Below are 23,265 nucleotides of genomic sequence, written 5' to 3'. Positions count from 1 at the left end.
GTAATGTAGTGTATCTGTGTATATATATATATATATATATATATATATATAGTTCTTTAAACATTTGATTGTACTGTTAATATGTTAACTGGCTCACTAGATGGTCTTCAGGTATTCCTTTTTGAATGAAAATTATAGATTACCACTGTCTACTAATATGAAGAGTTATTTCCCCTCATGCAGAACATATGTGCTGGTTGGCCATTGGTTGTAGTCTTTGCAGTGTGTTCATGTGCAACTTTTTGGCTGAGACCCAGGCGGGATGAGGCGACACGACAGACAGTCGTCTTTTAGCTCTTTGTTTTCGGTTTGGTGTGTCTGGGCCGTTACTTGCCCCGAGCAGTCTTTGCTGTTGAACCCTGTGACCTACAGTATATGACTGTGTGCTCAACATGAGCTTCTTACCCGAGAACTGAGGGTCTTGAATATGCCTTCAAATACACTGCCATTCTTCACTCTTATGTCACAGTTCGAACCCTGAGCAGGAGAAAGAGTTTATTTAAAACCAGGTAGTTACAAACAAACTGTTGTCTAGAACAGTGACACTTCAAAAACTGTAACAGCGTTTGTGGATTACTTAAACATATTTTGCACGCTGCATTCTGTACAGTGCATACTTTCAGGGATAGCTACAACATAGTATGTAACTTCCCACAAATGAAACTTAAATATGCCACTTTTGTCATTCAGATGGAAAAAAAAGTTTTTAGCAGCAACCTTTACCAGCTGCTGTAACTCTTCACTGCCCAGGACAGACATACCAGATCATGACAGAAAAGGTAACTTTACAGTAGGAAGGTTACATCTTACTGCTAACTATTATGGTACATGTCATTCTCTACAGTATCATCCTGGGCTGTGAGGAACATTAATAACAAACCAAATGACTTACCACAACAGCTGTGAGGAAATGAAGCATTCTGGCATTGTTGTACACACCCTCGAACACCTGCAGACGGGTAAAGGTATAAAGTAACCATCAAGTGAAGTTTCACAAAGACATGGCATAATAACCATCACATAATGATATATTTAAAACAACCTGGTTTGGTGCATTAACCACTACATAAAATTTGACCCTCTATTTTAAGAGCAGGGAAATACTAACACTTTCCTCTCATCAAGGAGGACCACTTATGAATCACTCTCCTGAACTGATGTTTAACCCACATCTGACCCGCTCATAACGGTCACAGGTTTATTCCTGTTCGCCACACTCAACTTGATTATAGTTTCATGCATACATTTTGTTTCTACAAAACATGTTTAATAAAAAAGGCTGGGTAATGAACATCAGTACTTTCATGGCACAGACAACATTGCTTCAATACAACTGAAAAATTCCTTGTTATTCAGTATTAAATTTCGATGCTTAAGGAGAAAATCTCATCAGTGTAAGTGAGCCAATACAGATACATCATGCTACACCAAGATCTAATAATGGTTGTGATTGGCTGATTAACGTCACATATCGTGGAGACATACAGGAAAAACACATGTTATACCCAGAGACAGAGCACAGAAGGGTGTGTTGTTGTTGAGGCTTGACTACAGTGTGTGCTGCATAGGTGTATAAAATGTCTAATAAGATATCAAAAGTGTGGCTCAGTTTAATGAGGCTCAATGCCAGAGGACATTGTTGCCAAACACTTGAGCATCTATGTAATAAATTCAGAAGTTGCTTGGTTTTCGATGCCAGGCTTGGTTACTGTAATCAGTGTGGTGACTTAAACAGGGACACATGAACATTACCTTATGACTAAATGGTAAATAGATTACATATTGATATGTTATTTTTTTTTCTTAAAAAACTTTCTTCTTTTATAAAGTCTGGAATAAAAAAAGTATCATTCAGGAACCAGCACAAAGCCAAGGTATCTGTGCTAAAAAATCTTTAACAATACCCAGCCCTATTTACATCAGTTATAAAGACTGGACATTTCTTCAACACCGCCCCTTAATTTTTCATATTGTTCCCAAAATACTCACAGGAGATGACTGGAATGATGGCTTTGCAGAAGTCCGATTCCTGTGAGAAAAACAGCCCCATTAAAACATGTTTGTCTGCTTAGAAACAAATGGAGTATAACTTGTTTTTAGAGCTTGTCAAGGCAGTGTCACATTCCACATAAACAACATATAAATAGGTTAGGAGAAGTTGAAAAAGCTTACTTACAGGCCTAACGAGTTCCCTAATCAACATTCCTCCTGAACTGAAAATCTACAGTGATTATGAGGTCTCTAGAATCATCCATTATGAATATAAACTTTACAGATACTGTCATCCTTTTTTGTGTTAGTGGTAGGCGTTCACATGTCACCTTTTCCATAACACTTTACTGTACGTTACTGGTAAATGAGACATTCCCTGTGGCAACTAGCTGCATATGCCAAGAGGCCAGACTTGCACATATGAGTGCTCTCCAAAACATTGAAGCTGCTTCTCTTTTTGGAGGATTGAAAACCAAAGATCCAATCAACAGTCAAGGAATGATGCACTAGATTTTAAATACGATGTATTTCCCATAATGTTAGATATGTTTTGGGAATTTTGTGAACATCATTTAAACAATTGCCAACACAAAGCATATACAAAACTTATCCAAAACATTATGTTTTCCTGGCCTGGAAAATGTTTTTTTTCCTAATTTCATAACTTTTCAAGGAATTTCATGACAATGGGAACCCTGTAATGTGTATCCTGATTTTCCATTTAAAAGAAAACTTCAATATTGATTTATATTTCAAAACATGTTTCAGTTTTACTGAGCCCTTTAAAATAGATCATACGTAGAACCTCCCTTAAAGAAAAAAGAAAATGAAAATCTACAGTACTGTGCAAAAGTCGAAGGCCTCATTTTATTTTTAAAGTTTGTAATGGTCATATGTATTTGTTTTTCTGTAGTCTCTTTACTAAAATACAACCAGAACATATAGGAAATCGGTATGCAGTATGAAAAACACAAACATTTCATAATAAAACAAGTTCAACAGACTAAAGTTGAGAGTATTTAGTGTTAACCCCCGTTCAAATAAGTATGTTTTGATCTTTCTTTGGCAGACAATATGAGATTTACAATACTAATCCTCTGGTGTAATTACACCAGGTAGCATTAAAGACATGTCCAAAGATTAATATTGATTATTTGAGCTACCTTTTGTTATGCCTCTACGATTCTATGTTTCACACTAAATATTGAATTCAGTCTTAAAAAGCCATTTTGTTCTGACTTTTATGGTGTTTAATGCATTGTACATGCCCTCTGTTTTCTTTGTATCTTAATAAAGAGCCTGGAAATAAAGATATATATTTATCCTCCTCATTATAACTTTGCAAAAACAACAATTCTATGGTGGCCTAAGACCTTTCTATTACACTGCATATTGTTTATATCGCGTCACCATTGTAGAAAAACGGAAACGTGGTTTCGAGTAACAATTTTCCTACAGGGATTAAGATCAATTTGGATACGAAATAAACCCTCAGACAGAAAGCATGCATTGGGATGGTTTCACTACTCGTCACATACACGATTACAAAACAAAGACTGAAACGCAGCTGCCAGGAGTTCAGTAAACACACACATCTCAGTGATTTAAACCACATTTGACCTTGTGCTGCCCATTAAATCTCTTCGATGTTAAATGTTTCTAGAAAAAGATTTTCTTGGCAACAAAAACGTGTTGTTGTGTATTTTATTTTACATGTTGCAATCATCTACGTCCCTTCTCTGGTCTTGACAGGCCAGATAAACTTTGAATAGCTTGTATGCTGATTTGCTGCTTATTGCTTTCACCAAACTTGGACCCACCTCACTTTTTGTCTTCGACTCTATGTAAGCTTTCTGAATGGCCAAAAGAGCCTGTCAATCAAACATGAACTAATCTCATTGGTCCAGAGAGGAGCTCTATTACAGAGACACACCCACTGAGCTCACAGCGCCTTAACCGGTAGGCCTCTAAGTCACAGGACAATCCTCGGACTGTCCTGACAGGAAACCCCCAGCTCGCTTACCTCCCGGCCGGTGTCCTGTTGCCACTGTTGATGCCGCTGACTGGGGAAGACATACCGGCGGGGCCCGAGGTTCCGTTAGACGCTTTCCTCCCGCCCGAGCCGGGTTGTTGCTGTTTCAGCATTGCGAAGCACAAGGCTAAGACAAGTGTAGGCTAACTTATAAGTACCGATACCTTTCGAGATGAAGTTGCTTTTAACGCGACTATCTTTAGCCTATATCACCTGTCCCGAGGAGCGCAGAGCCGGTGTAACCTCAATGAGACCGGCTATTGTAGCTACTCTTGCTAAGTCGCTTGTGGCCTAAATTGTAGAGGCCAAACACCTCGCTTTTTAAATACAATGTAACATATAACTTAACAAATAACCCCCGACTATCTACTTTGTAACCACAGAGGTTATGTCAAAGCAAGCGGCTAATGAAATGACACGAGTTTCCGAATTATTATTTAGCAGTAGCTAGCTAACTTAGCATTAGCTTTGATCCTCAAGCTCACTTCGGGCGCTTTCCCTCCGGGATTTAGTTTCTTCTCTCTGTCGCGTCGCCTTAACTCCGGCACCGCTGACCCTTCCGTTAAAAAATATGGTCTCGGCTTTACTGTCAGTTGCCTTTGGAAGTTTGATATTTCAGGTTTCGTGCTGAAAACCTGCTGCGGTCGGTCAACACCACCTCTCGGTAGGTTCACTTGACTCAATCCGCGCGCGGCTGACTGGAAACCGGCTGGAAGGGGGAGGGGGCGTTGACGTGCGCGTGCGCCGTTGACCTACTAGTGAGCGCGCGTACGTGGAATAATGTCAATCGATATTTGATTTATCCCGATTTGTTTCCGAAGTAAACAAAAAATGGATGGTTTCTACTGTACACGTGGCAGTCATCAAATACAACATCAATATTGTTTTTGTTAAAAAAAATTAAAAAACACCGTCCCTTTAAAGTCCTCACCAAGAAAAAAAGCATTTAAAAAATGAATTAGTATTTGTATGCCCTTGGATCTATTAAAAATTAATAAACAAATAAATCCATGTTTATTTTTTAACATTACCCATTTTTGTCTAAATGTAGGCCTTTACCAAACAGTTTAGTTGTCCGTTCATGGTAATGGTTAAACACAAAGAAAAAAAACGTGTCAAAATGGCTAATTATTTACTGTTATAATACTTGTAATAAGTATACCAACATATGTCAATGTTTCGACCTTGGAATTAATAGTATTATCAGTACTAATATTATTGCCATGCATTTTTACCATTACAGTCCTTTCAAAAAGTCTCAGAAATGGTGAAAAAAAATCATACTGATATAATGGCTTCATCAAATATATAACTTAATTACATTAAATATATGGTATTAACAGCAATGAATTGTAATCCTTTTTATTTCATAAAAATCTAAAAAAAAAAAAAATTATCTTAGCATCACTACTTTTACAATAAAAGGCCAACTCAGCTGCTTAGCAAAACATCAACTGTCATGACGTCTAATGAATTTTTTTTAGCATAACAAACCTAAACCGAATGGTAGAGATAGCTTCATGTAGGGTTTAATTCAACACATTTTTCATTTAGATACAGTGACTCAAAATGTGCTCTACCAAACGGTTGAGCAAGAGTTTCACGAGTTTTTAACTACAACTTCACCTGACACCGTTTCATGTGTTTGTTGCTGGTGCTTGCTTTATGTTTTCATTTCATTCATGAATTTATCAGTGACAAGTAAGAACAGCCAATGCCCTGACATACCGACTTGACCTAGTAAAACATCTTTGTCAGTGCGTGTATACACCAGTTTTTACGACAGTCAGTGTCAGACAGCATGGCTGCCTCCGTAAAGTGCGTTTGTGTAACACAGCAGGAGTTTGGTCATCTTTAAACGGATTTTGATTTTTCACCCTGGAAAGTAAACAACAAAATTCATTTGTCTTCAGCAACAGAAAGTGTAAGCAACTTTAATACTATGTACGATGTGATTTTGGTAGATTCAATGGACTTATCCACACGTGCAAATGCAGTAGGTGTATGTTCGTATCATAGGCTGTATACGGAGATTAAATCGCGAGTCAATTTATTCTGCGCCTATTTAAGGAAAAATGAAAAGCCACCTCACAGAACTTATATCTCTAAGTGTTATTAGGAGTGATCTTTAGATCTGGTAGATCAACACTTAATAGAGAGGATGAGTACAGTTTGAGCTAAAGCTGTTGGGTGGCAAAGACCCTATATCATTTATTTTAAGTGATTCTGCATAATAAAAACAACATCATTTGTTTTGTAATTTCAAATAGTCACCCCAAAGGATTGAAAGGTATTAGTTTTGCCCTTCCAAGAGAAATATGGCTGAAATGCATGTATCTCACAGTGGACTTCAATAGTGTCAAATTTTCACAAAAAAGAAGTGAAATTAACAAAAAGGAAATTTAATTTTTGCAGAAGTGCACGTAAATTTACTAGCAGTATATAGAGTGATCAGATCAGCTCAACCCATTAAAACCTAGAGCTACATAATTTATCTTGTGCTGCTTTCAGGTGCCTTTCACATGTATTTAAACTTTTGGATCCTGAGCAGCAAATTGGTGTGATTTCTCTCAAAAACATAGGGAAATAATGCAATGAGTTACTTGGGAAGAAATTTTCCATAAATTAAAATAAAGGAGTAGATTTCGAAAATTAATAAAACATTTTTTTTTTAAAAAACTAGGGGAAAATGTCTAGAGAAAAAATAAAAAGTTAGGGAAAACCTTATTATAATTTTTAAGCACTTTTCCCAGGTCATTTCCTTGGTTGTGTTTTCACATTCTTTTGCGTTTTTTTGTTTGTTTTTAGTTTCATTTTAAACTAATTTTCAGGTAATTTTCTTGTAACTTTTTGACTAATTTCATGCTATTTTTTTGACCATGTCTTGATACATTGTTTACTGCCTCCTTTCCATGTTTTTGAAAGAAATCAAGCCAATTTGCTCAGGTTTTAAAGGGTTAAATACCAAAATAGTACCTTACCTGTCAGCTGCGATGCAACAAAATCTAACACTTTAAGTATACAGTGACAGTGAAATCTTACCATGAATACTTAGATTTTTGAATTCACGACTTTAAGGTTTGATGGAGTAATGTTCTATTTTAGTATAACTACAATTTAAATAAACTTGAAATCATTTTTTCCCTCACTCTGTACAGCTGTCATTAAAAAAGCCAAAATGTCCACATTTCTGACCCTCTAACCTTCACTCCGCAGGTATGCATCCCACATGTTGATGAAGAAGCTTCTCCCCCTGCAAAGTTTCCTGCCGCTGGTTCCCAGACGGGCCGGCCACCTTGCCCGACAGCAGTATGACGTCATTGTTGTGGGTGGGGGTCACGCAGGGACCGAGGCGGCGGCGGCAGCAGCCAGAGTTGGAGCTGAGACACTTCTGGTCACACAGAAAATACAAACCATTGGTGAGGAAAAATATTTCACTCTTATTGCATTATAGATTTTTTACTTGACTGAGAACTTTTTTCCACCTAAATAAAGAGATCCTTACCTGTACGTGATCCAAACAGAGCTCTCTCCTTTTATTAATGACATCCTCCAGGTGCCCTGTCCTGTAACCCGTCTCTGGGAGGAGTAGGTAAGGGCCAGCTGGTGAAGGAGGTAGATGCTCTGGATGGGCTGTGTGGTCGAGCAGGAGACTGGGCTGGGATCCACTTCTCTATCCTTAATCGTAGAAAAGGCCCCGCTGTGTGGGGCCCGAGGGCCCAGCTGGACCGGCAACGTTACAGAGAATTTATTCAGGTATCTTATACGCAAATGTGGTTTAACTTTTGTCTGTGAATGAATTAAAATAAAACTATGCTGGTTTTTCATTCAGTCAGAGCTGCTGTCCACTCCCAAGCTGACCGTGTTTGAGGGCTCAGTGGAGGATCTGCTGGTATCAGAGCCGAACCCAGAAGAGCCTGGACACCACAGAGTCACTGGGATACTTTTGGGTAGAGAGCAATTGTTTACCTTTGCTTTTTTTTTTAATACCATGATGATAATTACATTTAATGAATGTGCCAATGAAAGCCAAACAGTTATTTAAAATCATGTCTAGTTTGTTTATAATGGTTTATTTATCAGTTTAGTAGTACTACCAACCTGTAGTAAATAATACTTCTTTATAAGCAGTAGTAAGAACTTATTTTGGTTTCTGGGAAACTTAAATAGCTGATGGCACATAGTGTACATTTAATGTGCTATCACTGTGGTCAGGTTATCTGAAATTCTAAAAATGTAAAGCAACAATGATTAATACACAATGCGCGATCACATTTGCTTTCATTTAAAGGTCAAGTGTGTAAGATTTCAAGGCATCTTTTGGCAGAAGTGCAAGATAATATTCATAATTATGCTTTCATTAGTTCAGAATCACCCGGACACTATAAACATGTTTTCATAAACTTTAATAAACTCTTTATATCTACAAAAAAAAAGTGGATCCTCCTTCACATAGTCTGCCATGTTGTTTTTGCAGTAGCCCCTTACAGACAAATCAAACACTGGCTCTAGATAGGACCATTTACGTTTTTGTGTCGGCTGCTGAAGTTCTCGATCACACTTAGCACACTCAAGAAGTGTAATCTGCAACCTCACCACAAGATGTCAGTAAATCCTACACACTAGACCTTTAAATTTTCATGTTTAATTTTTGTAAAATTTTTAAAGTGTCATCAACATTTGATTTATGTTTGACCATTATTGTTATTTTTACGTTTTATTATCAAATTCAGATGTATTTTCATCCCTTATTTATTTGTTTGTTTGTTGTTTTTTTTTGTAATTTGCGTTAAGCTGCATTGCAGGACTTTTACGTTCATGTATAAATGAACATCCATTATATTCAAGCCAAAAAAAATCACACCATGCTGATTGAGGCTGTCACCAACAGGGAAAGCTCTCCAAATTTCGCAGTATACCAGTGTTGTGATGTCTGTGGTTACTTCCCCACGCTGGCGTACCAAAATCAGTCAGAGCTAACCGGGACATTGAGGGGTAGAGACCAAAGAAAAGTAGTAGTAGTGGATGCTGTAGAAACTTACTTTTATTTGCAAGGGAAGGCTTGCAGAGAGCACATCTGGTAAATGGGGAAGATGCAGTGAGCTCCACCTGCAGACATATCGACAGTGTATGTGTAGTTTCTCTCAAAGTTCAACTTCGTCAATCTGTTTTTTTTCTCTGTTAAATCATTTTTTTGTATGTCCTAGATAGTAAATATCAGACTTTTCTTAGAGAATCTGGAGTTTGTTTGACATGATATCTTAGAAATTCACCAACCAGTAAAATGCACTTTTAAATTTTTAAAAAAATACAAACTAAGCAGTCTGATAATAAGTGTATGAATTTGCACTTCCTTTGATATCTTGTTAGCAAATGGAAGCCATCCAATCTCAGCCAGCTCTGTGATTCTTACCACTGGAACTTTCCTGTCCGGCTCCCTCTTCATGGGCCAAAGCACGTCCCCCGGGGGTCGGATTGGAGACGCTCCATCGAGTGGTGGGCTGTCCCAGACACTAAGGGAGAGGCTGGGGCTGAGGACAGGCAGACTGAGGACTGGTACCCCTCCCAGGATTCTGAAGGATTCAGTTGACCTCTCCCAGGCTCACCTCCACCCCGCTGACAGTCATCCAACTCCGTTCAGCTTCCTGAATACACACACACGCTGCAAGGTAAAGTTTATTTGATGCACTCTTTCAAAGTACTATTTCAGTTTTAATTTTCACTAGCATAAATGATCTAAACGGAGTTGTCTATGAATGCCTTTTACTTCTATTTTTATTTTTGAATTAAACACTTCTTCAGCCAGAAGAGCAGCTGCCTTGCTATCTGACCTATACTACTCCTGGTGTAGAGAAAGTGGTGATGGAGAGTCTTCATCTCAACTGTCACATACAGCAAGACACCAAGGGTCCCAGGTACAAACACACACACACACACACACACACACACACACACACACACACACAAACACACAAAAAAATGTACACAGTGTGTTCATAAACTCAGGACTAATACCTCTGGTCCTCAATTCTCACAGATACTGCCCATCCATTGAGTCGCGGGTGCTTCGCTTCCCAGGCCGACAGCACCAGGTGTGGCTGGAGCCTGAGGGGGTGACCTCTGACCTTCTGTACCCTCAGGGTCTGTCCATGACCATGCCCCCTGACATGCAGCTTCGCCTCATCAGAGAAATCCCTGCCATGCACAGAGCTGAGATCCACACGCCGGGTACACTGCCTGAATCCTGTTTGATCTGCATTATAACGTGATTTGGAGTCCATCTAAACGTCACTTACAGTGAATCTTTCTTGTATTTGTTCTTTGTTTTTTCCCAGGTTATGGTGTGCAGTATGATTTTGTGTGTCCCACTCAGCTGAGCCCTGCCCTGCAGGTAAAAAGCACCCAGGGGCTTTTTCTGGCCGGTCAGATTAACGGAACAACGGGGTACGAGGAGGCTGCTGCACAGGTAGCCGCTTTTTTCCTCTACATTATATTCAGAAATTCAGATTTCATACAAATATTGCAGGTCAGACCACATGTGGTGAAGTCACCCAATTTTTTGTCTTTGCCTCTGCCTAGCAGTTCATGCTCTGGGCCCACAACAACAAAAGTGAGGTTAAACCATCAATCAGGGTTACAATGGTGTAAGATTATCACAGTATGATAACGTCTCAGAAAATATTGCAGTATTACAGAAATGAATGTATACAGAAGTGTTTTTTTGTTTGTTTGTTTTTTTGGTCAAACTAACTTTTTACTACTATAATTGAATTTCGAAACCATTTTTAAAAAATGGTCCAAAGTACAAACGTTTACAAAGTTTCCCTTTTCAAAATAGTTAAAACATAAGTGAGATTCTCCATCTAGTTGCATTTTTGTCAGTACCATAGATAAGTAAATGTACTCTGTATGACAACTGTCAATCAATCAATCAATAGTCAGCTGTTTCTGGGGTTAAACATGAGTACTTGAATACCCAATTTGGACATCAGTATTTGTTCAATATATATATGACTTTTTTTGCTTTATAAAAGAAAATGTGATATGCATAATAAATATAGACGCAAATTGATTTAAAATATGTATTAAAATGTTTTTTTTGACAGATTACTTTGCTGTACCTGCTATTTATGAATATTCCTCATAAATCCATTCAACAAAATAATGATAGATCTATGCAGCTGCAGATAAGGTCAACATTTTCAGTCAGACATCACTCGAGCTAACATTACAGACAGAATGATGACCAGGTATAAGAGTGATTTTTAATCAAATAAACAAAATAAATGTGCAGTGCAATTAATGTAATTTTAAACTTTAACAGAAAGCTAATCTCTGCTGTCTGTGCAGCACAGAATGGTAACCTAACTCTAAACCTTACCTGCATTTTCCATTGCTTGTTAATATCGGACCTTATTCCTTAAATAGTCAACATGAATTTAAAGCAAGCGCTCAAATATGTAAATTACTGCCCATCCCTCTGTAACTGCACTAGAGAATTCATAATAAACCATTTTAAAGCACTATTTATTCCCCCTGCGGTTATGCTTGTTTAACCTCTTAATCACATTTTAATTGAATTGCAGGCGTTATCTACATGTTCAGTGTATCACGTAGTTGTATTTCCCGGCAGTAACTGAATGAGGAGCTTGTTGTCTTACTGGTATTACTTGTAATTGCTGTTTGTATTCGTTGGAGGAGGATTCTTCTTCCTCATGGCAAACGTTTGGGATCTAGTTTGTGTACTAATTAGTAACACGGGGTGCTTTATACTTACACAAGTGCTCATTTGCACAACAGAAGACACCCGCATTTAGCAAAACACTTTAAAACGATGGTGCACCATGAACACTGTGTGTTAAGACACTGAAGCAGATTTTTGTAACAGGATAAACTGTTTAAACTCTTGTTTCTGTCTGTGCAGGGCCTGTGGGCGGGGGTGAATGCTGCCCGCTGGGCGCTCTCCATGTCTACAGTGGCATTGTCTCGGACAGAGAGTTACATCGGAGTTCTCATTGATGATTTGGTGAGTCGAGGCGTTACAGAGCCATACCGCATGTTCACCAGTCGGGCGGAGTTTCGAGCATCTCTGAGGCCAGACAACGCTGACCTCCGCCTCACTCTGAAAGGTAGGAAAAGTATCTGGGACTTAAAAGATCCAGTGAAATAAAAAAAGTTTTTATCCTGTTTATCCTGTGTCTGTATGTTACTATATATTTTATCTCCTTTTATATGCCAAATACATGTCAAAAAATAAGTATCAGAGTATTTTTACATCAATATCGCTGTCTTTTCCCTGTCTGTAAAACTGTTTCAAATATTTGATGACTTATTCTCAAATTCAATTTAATTCAATTCAATTTTATTCACAAAGCCCATTGTCACAAAACACAGTTTGCCTCAGAGGGCTTTACAGCACACAACATCCCTCTGTCCTTAGACCCTCACATCGCCTCAGGAAAAACTCCCTCAAAAAAACCTGTAACAGGGGAAAAAATGAGACTTTGGGTAACTAAGTAGCTGCAGTGGTCACATAAAACCACACTTCAGTGTTTGCAGGCTGTAGTAATATGGAGAGAGATAGGAGAGATGTGTCTTTGGATATCAATGGGCAAACATTTTGTTTTCATTTCCAAAACAATGTGGTGGAGGTGTAATTCACTCAGCTTTCCCTTACCCTCCTTGTGATCTTACAGTGAGGGAAGTCTGTCAGAGGCCAACAGTTCGCCCTAAGCCCGCCCACTTTTTAGAAGTCTTTTCAAATGTGAAGGATTTTATTTCTCTCATATTTAGTTTCTCTCTTGTAACTGTGCAGTGTGCACTGTGCAAACTCTCACTTTCATTGGGAAATATGTCACAATACAGAAGCTGAAGATGCTCTAACTTCCAATTTCACTGGGACTTAAATGATTTCACAGGAGCACAAGAAGTCATAAGGGGTCTCATGAGTCATCTACTTTCTGTTTTTTTGTTTTCTCCTCTCGTAAATGTTCTCTGCCAGGATTTGAGAAGTTTGGATGTGTGTCCGCTGTGCGCTACCAGAAGGCTGCAAGAGTGAGGGACTGTCTGCAGGATGCTCTGTCAGCCCTTCAGAATCTCACTCTGTCCACAAACATCTGGAGAAAAAAGCTGCCCAATATACATATGAGTGAAGCAAAGAGCGCCACAATGACGTGAGTGTCACATGTGGAGTGTGGAATAATGTGCCGAATCGGCCCTGCTGAGCATGTCTGATGTGTCATCTTAAGATACAATCAAAAGTGGTCGACTTTTGGCCCTGACTGTTACTTTGCTGCATCTTTTTTAGCGGTATGGAGGTGCTGCAGTACAACGATGTGTCCTTTGAAATGTTGGCATCTGCCTTCCCAGAGAGCCTTTCAGCTCACTTGGAATTCTCTCAAAGACTCAAGATAGAGGGTAAAAACTGATTTTGGCATTTTAAGGTGACAGGGAAGGGAAAACTGCCTTCATGCTTTAGTTATCCTTCTGCATTGCCTTAAAATGTTGCTTTGGTATTGTGTTCATTTAAGCTATCGTAACATAGTTCCTTTTTTCTCATCAAAATGTTTCTCCTGTTTTGTAGCTGTGTACCGGCCTCACTGCAACCTACAGAGGAAAGATATTGAGAGAATTCAGAGGGAGGAGAACATGTTGCTCCCACAGGACATAGACTATTTCTCTCTGCCGGTGTCCCTGTCTCAGGAAGTCAGAGAGATTTTGGACAGAGTTCGACCGAGCACTGTGAGTATGCTGTATTTTGTCCGATAACTTTTTGTTCTTTAGTTACATAATCAAAGAGCAGAATATGGTTAACTCTTGGTTCAATTAATTAACTTTTGTACTATTACAAAAAAAACCCAATTTGAATATGTAACTAATGTCACACTTTAACCTCCAGCTGGGTGCTGCAACACGTTTGCAAGGTATAACGCCAGCTGCAATCGTCCATCTCCTCAACTATGTTTGCCACACACATCAAAAGGAGAGAAGAATACGCAGAAACCAACAGGACCAAAAGGAGGAGAGAGAAGAGCCGCTGTGTACAAGAAATGCATCTTTACCTCAGTGAAATGATGACTCGTAAAATGTATTGTAAAATTTATGTAATCCTAAAAAATGTACAAAAGTATAAATTAAGATGTTTGAATGTTTTTCCTGGGAAGGAGATCTCTTTGTACAATAAAAAAAGTTAACAAAATAAAATTTACATACTAAACATTCTTTCATGTACAGTTATTTCCTCAAGATAAGAAGTCCTCAAATCCGACTACCTTCTGAAGAACTCTAATCCTGTTAGTAACGTTACTGTGAACAGCAATAAACTCCATGTGACTTTCTCAGCGTTACTGCCGTTAATGACAAAGTGCCCGTCAAGCTCAGAAGCACCTCGAGTGAAGAAGCCAAATGGAAACTTCCAGTTAGGCTGAGGCAAGCCCCTGGGGGGTTCTGGGTAAACCGTAGTATCGACAAAAGTCACCTCGGTGGTTAGAGCGATAGGGGACGACATAGGACACTGGAAAAAAAAGACAGGAAGAGAGAATTTGGACATGTTCATAGAGGTGAAACAACGTGAAGCATAGAAAAGAAGACAGTGGCCTCAAAGTGAGAGAGTAGATATGCCTACCTTGACATTTCGACACTGGAAAAGGTATTTGGCCCCCAGGATGTAGTTCTGGGGGAGGTCTAAGAGACCCTGGCGGGCCCACAGTACTTGTATGGAGAGAGAGTTGGGGAGGAAGCAGCCCGATTCACACGTTTCCTGAGAGAGGGAACAAAGTAGGCGGAACACAAAGTTAGAGATTCAGACCGCAGGCAAACAATAGTCTCTTTGACATTTAGGTCCTGGTTAATTACTGGGATAAGCTCTCAGGTAACACTTTTGATTTTTGCTATTCATACATTCAGGAAAATTTCAGTATTGCACTTTTTCACACATGCCATTGCAATGCTAGAGTCAATGGAGCAAGGGACAGTCCAGCAGATGGTGGTAATGCAACACTAATGGATGTCATCTGCCATAAAATAATAAAAGAAGAGGAAGGGGCAAGGCAGGATGAACGCGTACAGGCCGGAAGACTTATTATATTCAGGAATATAACGGGCGAGGAGCTGTTTTTGTCTGGCACCATGTTTTGTAATGTATTTAATATTCAACCAGTTTGCAGACAAGTAACGCAACCACAAGCAGGCTGCAGATTCACTTGAGTCTTGTGATTGGTTCGTATACAAAATTATTCTTTACATACTTGTCCCTGCAATGTTACTGCTGTCATTATCATGTTAGCTGTACCAGTATTTTCCCAGAAATGGTACAAGGTCTTGAGGTTGGAAATTGGCAACACAGATTTCACTGAATATCGATCCCTGCTCCCATTAACACATGACCCCACGCTGGAAATATTGCTTAATATTAGGGGTCGACAGATTATGGGCCTGGCCGATTATCGGAGCCAGTATTTGGCATTTTCCTGATTATCTGTATCAGCACGTTTTTTTTAATGATCGCTGATAAATTTATAAAATGAAAAAGTGAACGGATTACGTTTTTATGCTGTAAAACCTCAGGGAGCTATTTTTATTCATTCTTTTTTTTTTTTTTTTAATTTTTCAATGAACTTTATAAAAAAAAAAAGTTGCAGGAAACTTGCTGTATATGATGTTAAACGTTTCAGTTTTTGATAAGACATTTCCTAAAAGCATTTAAACAAAGTTTTGTGTTGTTATATTCCAAATTCTAAATTTCAACAGAAATATTTTCAGTTTATTGTAAATGCATATCAGTTCCAAATATCTGTTATCGATCTCATTAAGTACTAATAATCAGTATCAGCCCTGAAAAAACAATATCGGTCGACCCTACTGAATGTTTCAGGGAAAGACTGCATGTGTTAAAGGGGCTTATCTGAAGTTTCAGATAATCCAAAAACATAACGCTCAAAGCTATTAATCTTAATAAAACTTTAAATTCCTGATACAGCTGTACCTGCAGGCTGATAGGACACTCCTGGGTGATGACTCTCGTCCAGTCAGGTTGGGAGCCCATGTTCATGGCGATCACATCAGGAGAAGCAAGTCCCTGCAAGATCCCGTAAATCTCGGAACGCAGCTCTGAACAGTCACTTAATGGGGAGCTAAACAGCACATGGAGAGAGTCAAATGGCACATGGAAGAAAAATAAACTCACAATTTCATCATTTTAATTTTTAATACGGGGACTAATTTCCAGTAACTTCACCACTACTCGTCATGTAAGAAATATCAGTTGAAACTAGACTATAGAGGCAAAGTAAAATAGTGTTCTCACGTGAATGTGCAGCCAGTGACAATGTTGTGTGTGAAGAGGATGGGTGCTCGTCTGCTGGGGTCAGAGGAACACTCCCCGCTCTGTGACACCCCCAGCACGGTCAGCTGACTCACTGTCAAGGAAGCTAGCTGGCAAATTGAAATAATGACTTAAAAGAATAATTAATTCCTCCATTTGCATATCAATTCCTCACCCCGTGTTGAGGTACAAGGTTAAGCTGAATTTATGGAGAAAATGTTTTTCTCCTTAGATAGATAGAGAGATCTGTCCATTGCTTCCCAATTGAACGAAGAATCCAAAAATGAAGAAAATTCTTGATGAATTGAACACACAGCGGCCCATGTTTAACAACAGCAAAACTACATCAAAACATCTATTTAACAACCCTCACACAACTCGTGCAGTATAATCGTGCAAATCTTATTTATGTAGTCATATGCTCAGTTTTTACCAAGCAGACATCCCTTTCTGATGTTAAAGTGAACTGAACTGTAAGTGAAACTTTGCATTCTTCAAAGCCAGACTCCACTGACAAGAACAGTGATTTTACTTCACTGAATACCGGAGCTTGTGATCCACAACTGCCTCGGTCAGTTAATGTCTTTGTGTTGTGCGACTTTGGTGAATCTGAAATAACCCTTTAAAACACCAATATCACACAATAACACAAACAAACTAACTGATCAATGCAGCAGCTCCTGTGTTCAGCGAAGTAAAATTATTATCTTTGTCGATGGAGTCTGGCTTCAAAGAGCACTTACGTACGTTTCACTTTCCGGTCTGTTCCATGTCAGAAGGGGCTGTCTGTTTGGGAAGTACTGAGCATACGACTGGATAAATAAACCTTGGATTACACTACACAACCTGTATGAGAGCTTGCAAACTGATTTTTATATAGTTTTTCCTTGGCTAAATGTGAACTCCCATGAATTTAATTCATAAAGAATCTTCTCCGTAATTTTAAAAAGACAGAAGCTCATGATGTGAGGATACAGGCTTCACTTCTTCATTAAAGCGACTAATGACAGGAGATCCCACTCTCAGTCCGACTGCAGGGATCAGCCCTCCTGGGGTGGCGCTGGGTGTTGTCAGCTGGAAGAGAAAAATGGCATTTTTTGTAAGTATTTGAATCAGTAGTTCACTTCATGATTAAATCTGCAGCTTTAACAGACTACCTGGAACTGTACAGAGTGTGTCTGCAACAGCGACTGATTTGGATCCACATCAGTTAAGACTACGTTCATCGTTGCGTACATTATCTCCCCTCTGCCAGTGTATCCTATGACAAACTCCACCTACAAGAGAATCAGAAAAAAGGAGAAGTGAGTTTGAGGAATTTCTGATTTCAGAAAAAAAATATATTCATAATCTCACATTTTTCACCACATTGATGCAGGAGTTGTTTTTTTGACTGGGTGCAAGCCAGTCAGACAGTGGAGTAACTGGGATCTGAAACGAGAGTTAGGACAGCGACTTCATTTGGAAGAAAAAACCTGCCTTGAAATGGCATTAACTCTTGCTGTGAAGGATGGACACTGTTTTTTATTGTGCTTTTAACAACTGAAATGTGTAAAACTAAACTCTATATGACAAGATATAAAAAGTATGACAATTAGAATTGTACATTTGTAATAAACAGTATGTCTAATAATATTAATTTACAGTACACAAAATAGTGTATTGTCTTTCCAGCAGTCTTTACAACAGAGAAAAATAAAACAATTAAAAACAAGGTAATAATGACACTGAAAAAAAAGATTGAAAAAAAGTAAATAAGCACATTTTTTTAAGGGGTGGATGTCTGTAACGCTTGTCTTATAGTACCTTTACAGGCTGATAATTTATTTAGAGAAAATCCAAACTCAACAGGCCATACGTCAGTTGAGGATATAAAGACTAACCAGTTAAGTAACTACAAATTCATAGTTTTTATATACAGTATAACTGATACTGATTCATTTTAGGACTTGTGCTTTATCCCATGCAGGAAAACCCCCCAAATGCTAGCGTTGGCATCTGATTTTGTAGGTTGACTGTTAATCAACTTTTGAAGTGCAAAATAATTGCATTCCCAGTGATATCATGTATGGCTTTGAGCAATTTGTACAATCAGTAACTTACCAGAAAGTCTGACACTCGTGCCGTCTCAGCTATTGGAATCTGTAATTAAAAATTACTGATGTTAGTCTGTCTGCTGTGAGATTCTCACCAGTTATTGTCTACATAAAACATTTAGTGCATGGAGACTTGCCGACCTTGATCAGGCTCAGGTCAGAGAAGTAGGAGCGGGCATTTAAATTTGGGTCTGTAGTGCAAGACTGAGGAGTCAACATGCGTGTACAAGATAGAGACACAGACCTCAAGAATCCTGCAAGCAGAGGAAAATAGAAGGTTTTTAGAAAAATAGCTTTAATGGTTAATACGGTTGGAAATAGTCTACACTTACAGTATAGCAATGAAATGACTACTAAAGCATATATTCTATTTTCATAAAAACACTGTGCAAATGTTATAAATGTCTGCAGATTTAATTTGAATTCAGTCATCATTCTGAAAACAGTAACTATTAGCTGCAGTGAGAATACTTCAGGGACTGTTGGAAATTTCTCAGTAACTTAAGAATTTTAAACCAGGATCCTCTTCCCCCATGTTTTAGTGCCTATGTGACTAATGGAGACAACAAACTTTGAAGTGGTTCAGTATTGAGCGAGAGCACTCGCCAATGTAATGTTAAAAGGCATGTGCACACTGTCAGTTTACATCCACTGAAAGTTCTTGTTTTTGCGACTGAATGGCCCGAATAATTACTCTAAATGTGTGATAACATAATGGAAAAGATCCCCACAGAGAGGGACCGTTTTTGTAAAAGAATAAGATCCTCTTTGTTTAACCAGAAAAAGCCCTACAATCCCAATCACCAAACACCCAGGACTCCTTCTAAATAACCAGTCGTTTCCTCATCATAAAACACACTTTATTTTAAGCCAACGGAGACAAAACAAAATTGAAAACAAGGCATCTTGGTTCATCTTTTCACTGTTCCAAAAAACCACCATCTCTGGTTTGGACTAAATAAACTCTTAATCCACCCAGTTATGTTACAAAAATATGCTGGCTCCATGCATGCAAAAATGTCTATTTAAAAGGAGTCTGGTGGGTTTAGTGGTGATGGGTTTAATGGAGATTTCAATGGAAATGCTGCAACACTGAGATATGCAAAATTTTTATATAATTTTTATTTAGTTTCAACTCACTTGCAGGGTTGCGGTTGACACAAAATGCAGCAGCAGGCCCTGGAGATGGCTGGCGAAGGAGACCTTGCACAGACGATTTGGAGAAATATGTCTGGATGACATCATCAACCTACATAAATGCATTTCACTTATTAAAGATGCACTCTGTGGGACAGTTTTAGTGCTGTCTAGCACCATAAAAATCTCAAAAGTGTATTACATTTAATACTTAAGATACAACATGAGATCATATCTGTTTACCCTGTAGAAATCTCTGCTGTGGCTGCTGCTTGTAGGTGCTGGTGGTGAGAAGTGGTATGAGTCCCCTAAAGGATACTGAGGTAGAGATGGGAGGGGGTGCGGTGACTTATCTGTTGAGAGATGCAACATTAGTAGGGGATACTTATATGTTGCCCATTGTTATACTTTTGCAAAATTAGCTGTTACATAATCAGTAATTCATCCAATGATAAATGTTTGTAGATTTTAAATAAATCTATTCTCATTACATCTACGTACCTTCAGGCCGGACACAAAACAAGGAGTCAGTCACAGTGACAAGAGACGAATCCACGTTAGCCCTGAACATCAGCCATTTCTCAATGCAAACTCCCGATCTGTATAATAAAAAAATAAAACAACTCTTTTCACTGTTAAAAATGTCTGTCTTATGTGCTATAACTTAAAAGTGTTTGCAGAGAACTTACATGGCTTTCTGTGGACATCCGGTGAAGACAGAACTCAAGTTCGCGATGCCACAATCGACTGTGTCACAGCAGCAGCCAATGTCACAGAAATCAGGGGTTAAATCACAGAGACAACCTGGATAACAACAGAAATGATACCATCAGTTTTGTGTAAAATTACAGAAAGTTCACTGGTCTAACAACAGCACACAAAAACAGCAACTACACTGTCAAGTTATTTTATTTCTTAGGCTATGTTATTGAGTTTATTCTACATACACTATAGTTGTAAAAGTGGAAGCAAACACTAAGACACAGATGAACGAAAGTCTCCTTAATCTATACAAATAAATTCATTCTTCAGATTGCAGAAAACTATAATACACATCTCAAACACAAAGTCTGGATTCCAAATTAAAGACACACAATATTTCCTGTGGCCTCATTTTTCAAATCTTTCATGCTGCACTCCTGATGTCCCTGATTGGTCAGTAATCATAATCTAATAAATTTGGTCTATCTCATGGATCTATTATCTATCTTGGAAAAACAGAAGGAGGCAGTTTGAAGGATCGTGCAGCTCCTCAGTTTATCAGACCATCAAAACAAAGGTGAGAGGCTTCATGGCTGAACAGACAAGACTGTTGCAGAGCGGAAATAACGAGATTTTCACAAGAGGCAAGTGTGAGTTACCCTCTGAAGCCACCACAGGTTGGACGGTGGTTGAGAGGGGCGCTTCAGTGACCGCAGTTGGAGCTTCAGACGCAGTCAGTGTTGTGGTTGAGTCCAGAGTGAAATCCTGGGTGAAGTCCAGGGAGGTCGCCTCTGTGGTGCCCACGCTGGTGGAGTCCAGAGCCGCTGTACCGTCCGGAGCCGCTGTACCGCCCGGAGCAGGAGTAGCTGAGCTGAGGGGCTCCCCATTTTTAGGGCCAGGAGTGACGGTTGACGTGACCCCCGATTCTGTGGCTGCGTGAGCCAAACGTCCCAACAAGATGATAAATATAGAAATTGAGCGACACCACTGGCGGGAAGTCATGTCGTCAAAGAGACATTGTGCTAAAAACAGTGCCCAGTGTGGCTGATAAGCTAGCTAGCGAAGATAATGTTAGCTTTATAACCGTGTTGGCAGGATTTATTTTCTTCAACGTCGCTACATTATAATTTCACACCTATAAATACTTAAATAACATATGGAAACTTTTAATGTAAGTTAGCGAATCAGAAAACGTTTTCAATCTATGCACTTAGCTAAACACACTAGCCAGAAACACACTAAAGAGCAAGCTTCTTGTTGCCAAGGAAGTTGTCGTAGTAACTTCCGTTTCTAAGATAGCTACCGTAAAACATGTAAAAGAAGAGAAAGATATTTTTTTTCCAACTTCTTAAATTCATGTCATCATTCAGTAATGGGCTTCCCATAAGCCTGTGGTTATGCTAACGTCATTACATTTGCTGGCTTTTCACCTTTTACAATGTTCCAAAAAATATAGATAGATAATTTATTTATTCTTTTTCTTTAAAGGATCCCATTAGCTGATGCCATGGCAATAAGATAATCTTTCTGGGGTCCAGACCTGACATACAGTGCATAACACACTGCATGATTAACATTAATTGCATTAATATCTTGCATGAATATACAGAAAATTACATTCATATGCCATTTAAAGTCAGCACTGCACATACAGTTAAGAATAATGTAAATTAAAAATCCCAAAATAGGCTAGCTGATTCTTCAAAAGAATACATTTTTTTATTCTTTTCAAAGAGGATTTAATTTTTTGTTAGGAAGACATTAAATTTGCCTGTATTTGAAGTAATGGTTGAGTTGAGCTTTTTTTCACTTCTCCTCTGTTACCCTTAACACTTTTCTCCAACTTCAAATGCAATGTATGTCCACTAGTATTGCTAAAACACTTAAGATGTTATGTGCTTCTCAAGCCAAATGCATTATCAATGTTGGCAAGTAACTACAGGGATTAAATTTTTAATAAAAAAAAGAAAACTTACCAGTAAAATGTTTATATGTTGAATAAAACATTAATTCTGTTGCTTTACTTTTTAAAAAAAAATATATTACAGGAATGCCTTCTTTTGGCAGATGTTTGGACACTGTGGGTCAGCAAAGCCCTTGAGAGAAATTTGAGAGCAACATTGAGACACATTCATGACATTACATGTCATGTCAGGTCACACAAATCCAGTTCCAAACAAATGGAAAAGCTGGAGCTATGATAAGCTGTTAAACCCATAAACATTTCCCTCAGTGCCAAATTGACTGAGTTTCAGAGTTTAGCATAAAAATACAACAATTTTCCATAAAAGGTTTGTCAAAACAGTTATTGATTGAAGAATTTATGTAACCCTTTTGCAGTAAATGCTTTTCTGATGTTCTGTGTCTTGACTATACAGAGGTATCCATGTCACAGTGAGAGCAGGCATAAATGATGGTGCATTTTAAGAAATGGTAATGGAAGAGCAGTGGCCCTGTTTGGTCAGTGTGTAACCACACTGTTCTCAACTTTTTAAACAGGGTTCAACCCTTTCGGTATGTACATATCAATTTTCTGAGTTGTATGTCTTAGGTTTTAATCTCCTGAGTAAAATGGGTACACTGAGTTGTCAAGTTTCACATCACAATGCTAACAATAAATATTTAATCTGATTACCTGTTGTCTGTATTGTTTGTTTAAATCCTGCCAGGAACTCTTGCACCTTATCTTGTGTAAAGGTTATCTACGTGGCATTCAATGCCAGAGAAAATCTTGTGGTGAGCTACTTTGATTGAATGAATCTGACCCAGCCTGAGCTAGGGCCCTGAGGGAGGGGGCAACATGCCAGGATTAAAGCACATTCCTGAGAGTCATTTACCTGCAGTCGAAAAAATCATTACCATTTGTGCTAAGCCTCAAAAAAGACAATAGCAGCTTTTGGTATCCACTTTGGATAAATATGTTGATTTCTGCATTCATGTCCCAAATGTTCCTAGGGAACATCAAGAAGTGAACATGACAAACA

The 23,265-nt window shown here is 38.6% G+C and overlaps 3 protein-coding genes and 1 long non-coding RNA gene across 4 annotated transcripts; 1 reads left to right on the top strand and 3 right to left on the bottom strand.

Moving 5' to 3' along the window:
- Positions 1 to 96: 96 nt before the first annotated feature.
- Positions 97 to 4,717, bottom strand: LOC121959067 (ataxin-2-like protein). The gene is made up of 5 exons (XM_042508247.1): positions 4,016 to 4,717; positions 1,990 to 2,029; positions 893 to 949; positions 406 to 477; positions 97 to 117 (listed from the first exon to the last, which is right to left on the bottom strand). Exons 1-5 carry the CDS (start codon positions 4,135 to 4,137, stop codon positions 97 to 99), a joined length of 312 nt encoding a protein of 103 aa, XP_042364181.1. The 5' UTR covers positions 4,138 to 4,717.
- An 825-nt stretch (positions 4,718 to 5,542) lies between these two features.
- Positions 5,543 to 14,173, top strand: mto1 (mitochondrial tRNA translation optimization 1). Its single transcript, XM_042508027.1, has 13 exons — positions 5,543 to 5,948; positions 7,241 to 7,443; positions 7,581 to 7,780; positions 7,857 to 7,974; positions 9,395 to 9,693; positions 9,827 to 9,939; positions 10,062 to 10,252; positions 10,360 to 10,490; positions 11,949 to 12,153; positions 13,026 to 13,197; positions 13,332 to 13,441; positions 13,608 to 13,765; positions 13,923 to 14,173. The coding sequence occupies exons 2-13, from the start codon at positions 7,254 to 7,256 to the stop codon at positions 14,091 to 14,093; spliced, it is 2,058 nt and encodes a 685-aa protein (XP_042363961.1). The 5' UTR covers positions 5,543 to 5,948; positions 7,241 to 7,253; the 3' UTR covers positions 14,094 to 14,173.
- Positions 7,333 to 9,526, bottom strand: LOC121958868. The gene is made up of 4 exons (XR_006106867.1): positions 9,438 to 9,526; positions 9,067 to 9,133; positions 7,530 to 7,702; positions 7,333 to 7,415 (listed from the first exon to the last, which is right to left on the bottom strand). It is a non-coding gene; the product is annotated as an uncharacterized LOC121958868 (long non-coding RNA).
- LOC121958867 (tectonic-3-like) lies at positions 14,170 to 21,530 on the bottom strand. The gene is made up of 14 exons (XM_042508028.1): positions 20,941 to 21,530; positions 20,269 to 20,383; positions 20,081 to 20,178; positions 19,823 to 19,932; positions 19,583 to 19,691; positions 18,584 to 18,696; positions 18,450 to 18,488; positions 17,703 to 17,777; positions 17,504 to 17,623; positions 17,322 to 17,420; positions 16,329 to 16,432; positions 16,008 to 16,155; positions 14,649 to 14,783; positions 14,170 to 14,537 (listed from the first exon to the last, which is right to left on the bottom strand). The coding sequence occupies exons 1-14, from the start codon at positions 21,281 to 21,283 to the stop codon at positions 14,292 to 14,294; spliced, it is 1,854 nt and encodes a 617-aa protein (XP_042363962.1). The 5' UTR covers positions 21,284 to 21,530; the 3' UTR covers positions 14,170 to 14,291.
- Between the last annotated feature and the right edge of the window lie 1,735 nt (positions 21,531 to 23,265).

The sequence above is a fragment of the Plectropomus leopardus genome, chromosome 19 (assembly GCF_008729295.1).
Source record: "Plectropomus leopardus isolate mb chromosome 19, YSFRI_Pleo_2.0, whole genome shotgun sequence".
NCBI classification, from domain to species: Eukaryota; Metazoa; Chordata; class Actinopteri; order Perciformes; family Serranidae; genus Plectropomus; species Plectropomus leopardus.
The sequence above is the reverse complement of the archived record's forward strand: the minus strand, read 5'-3'. Positions and strand labels throughout refer to the sequence as shown.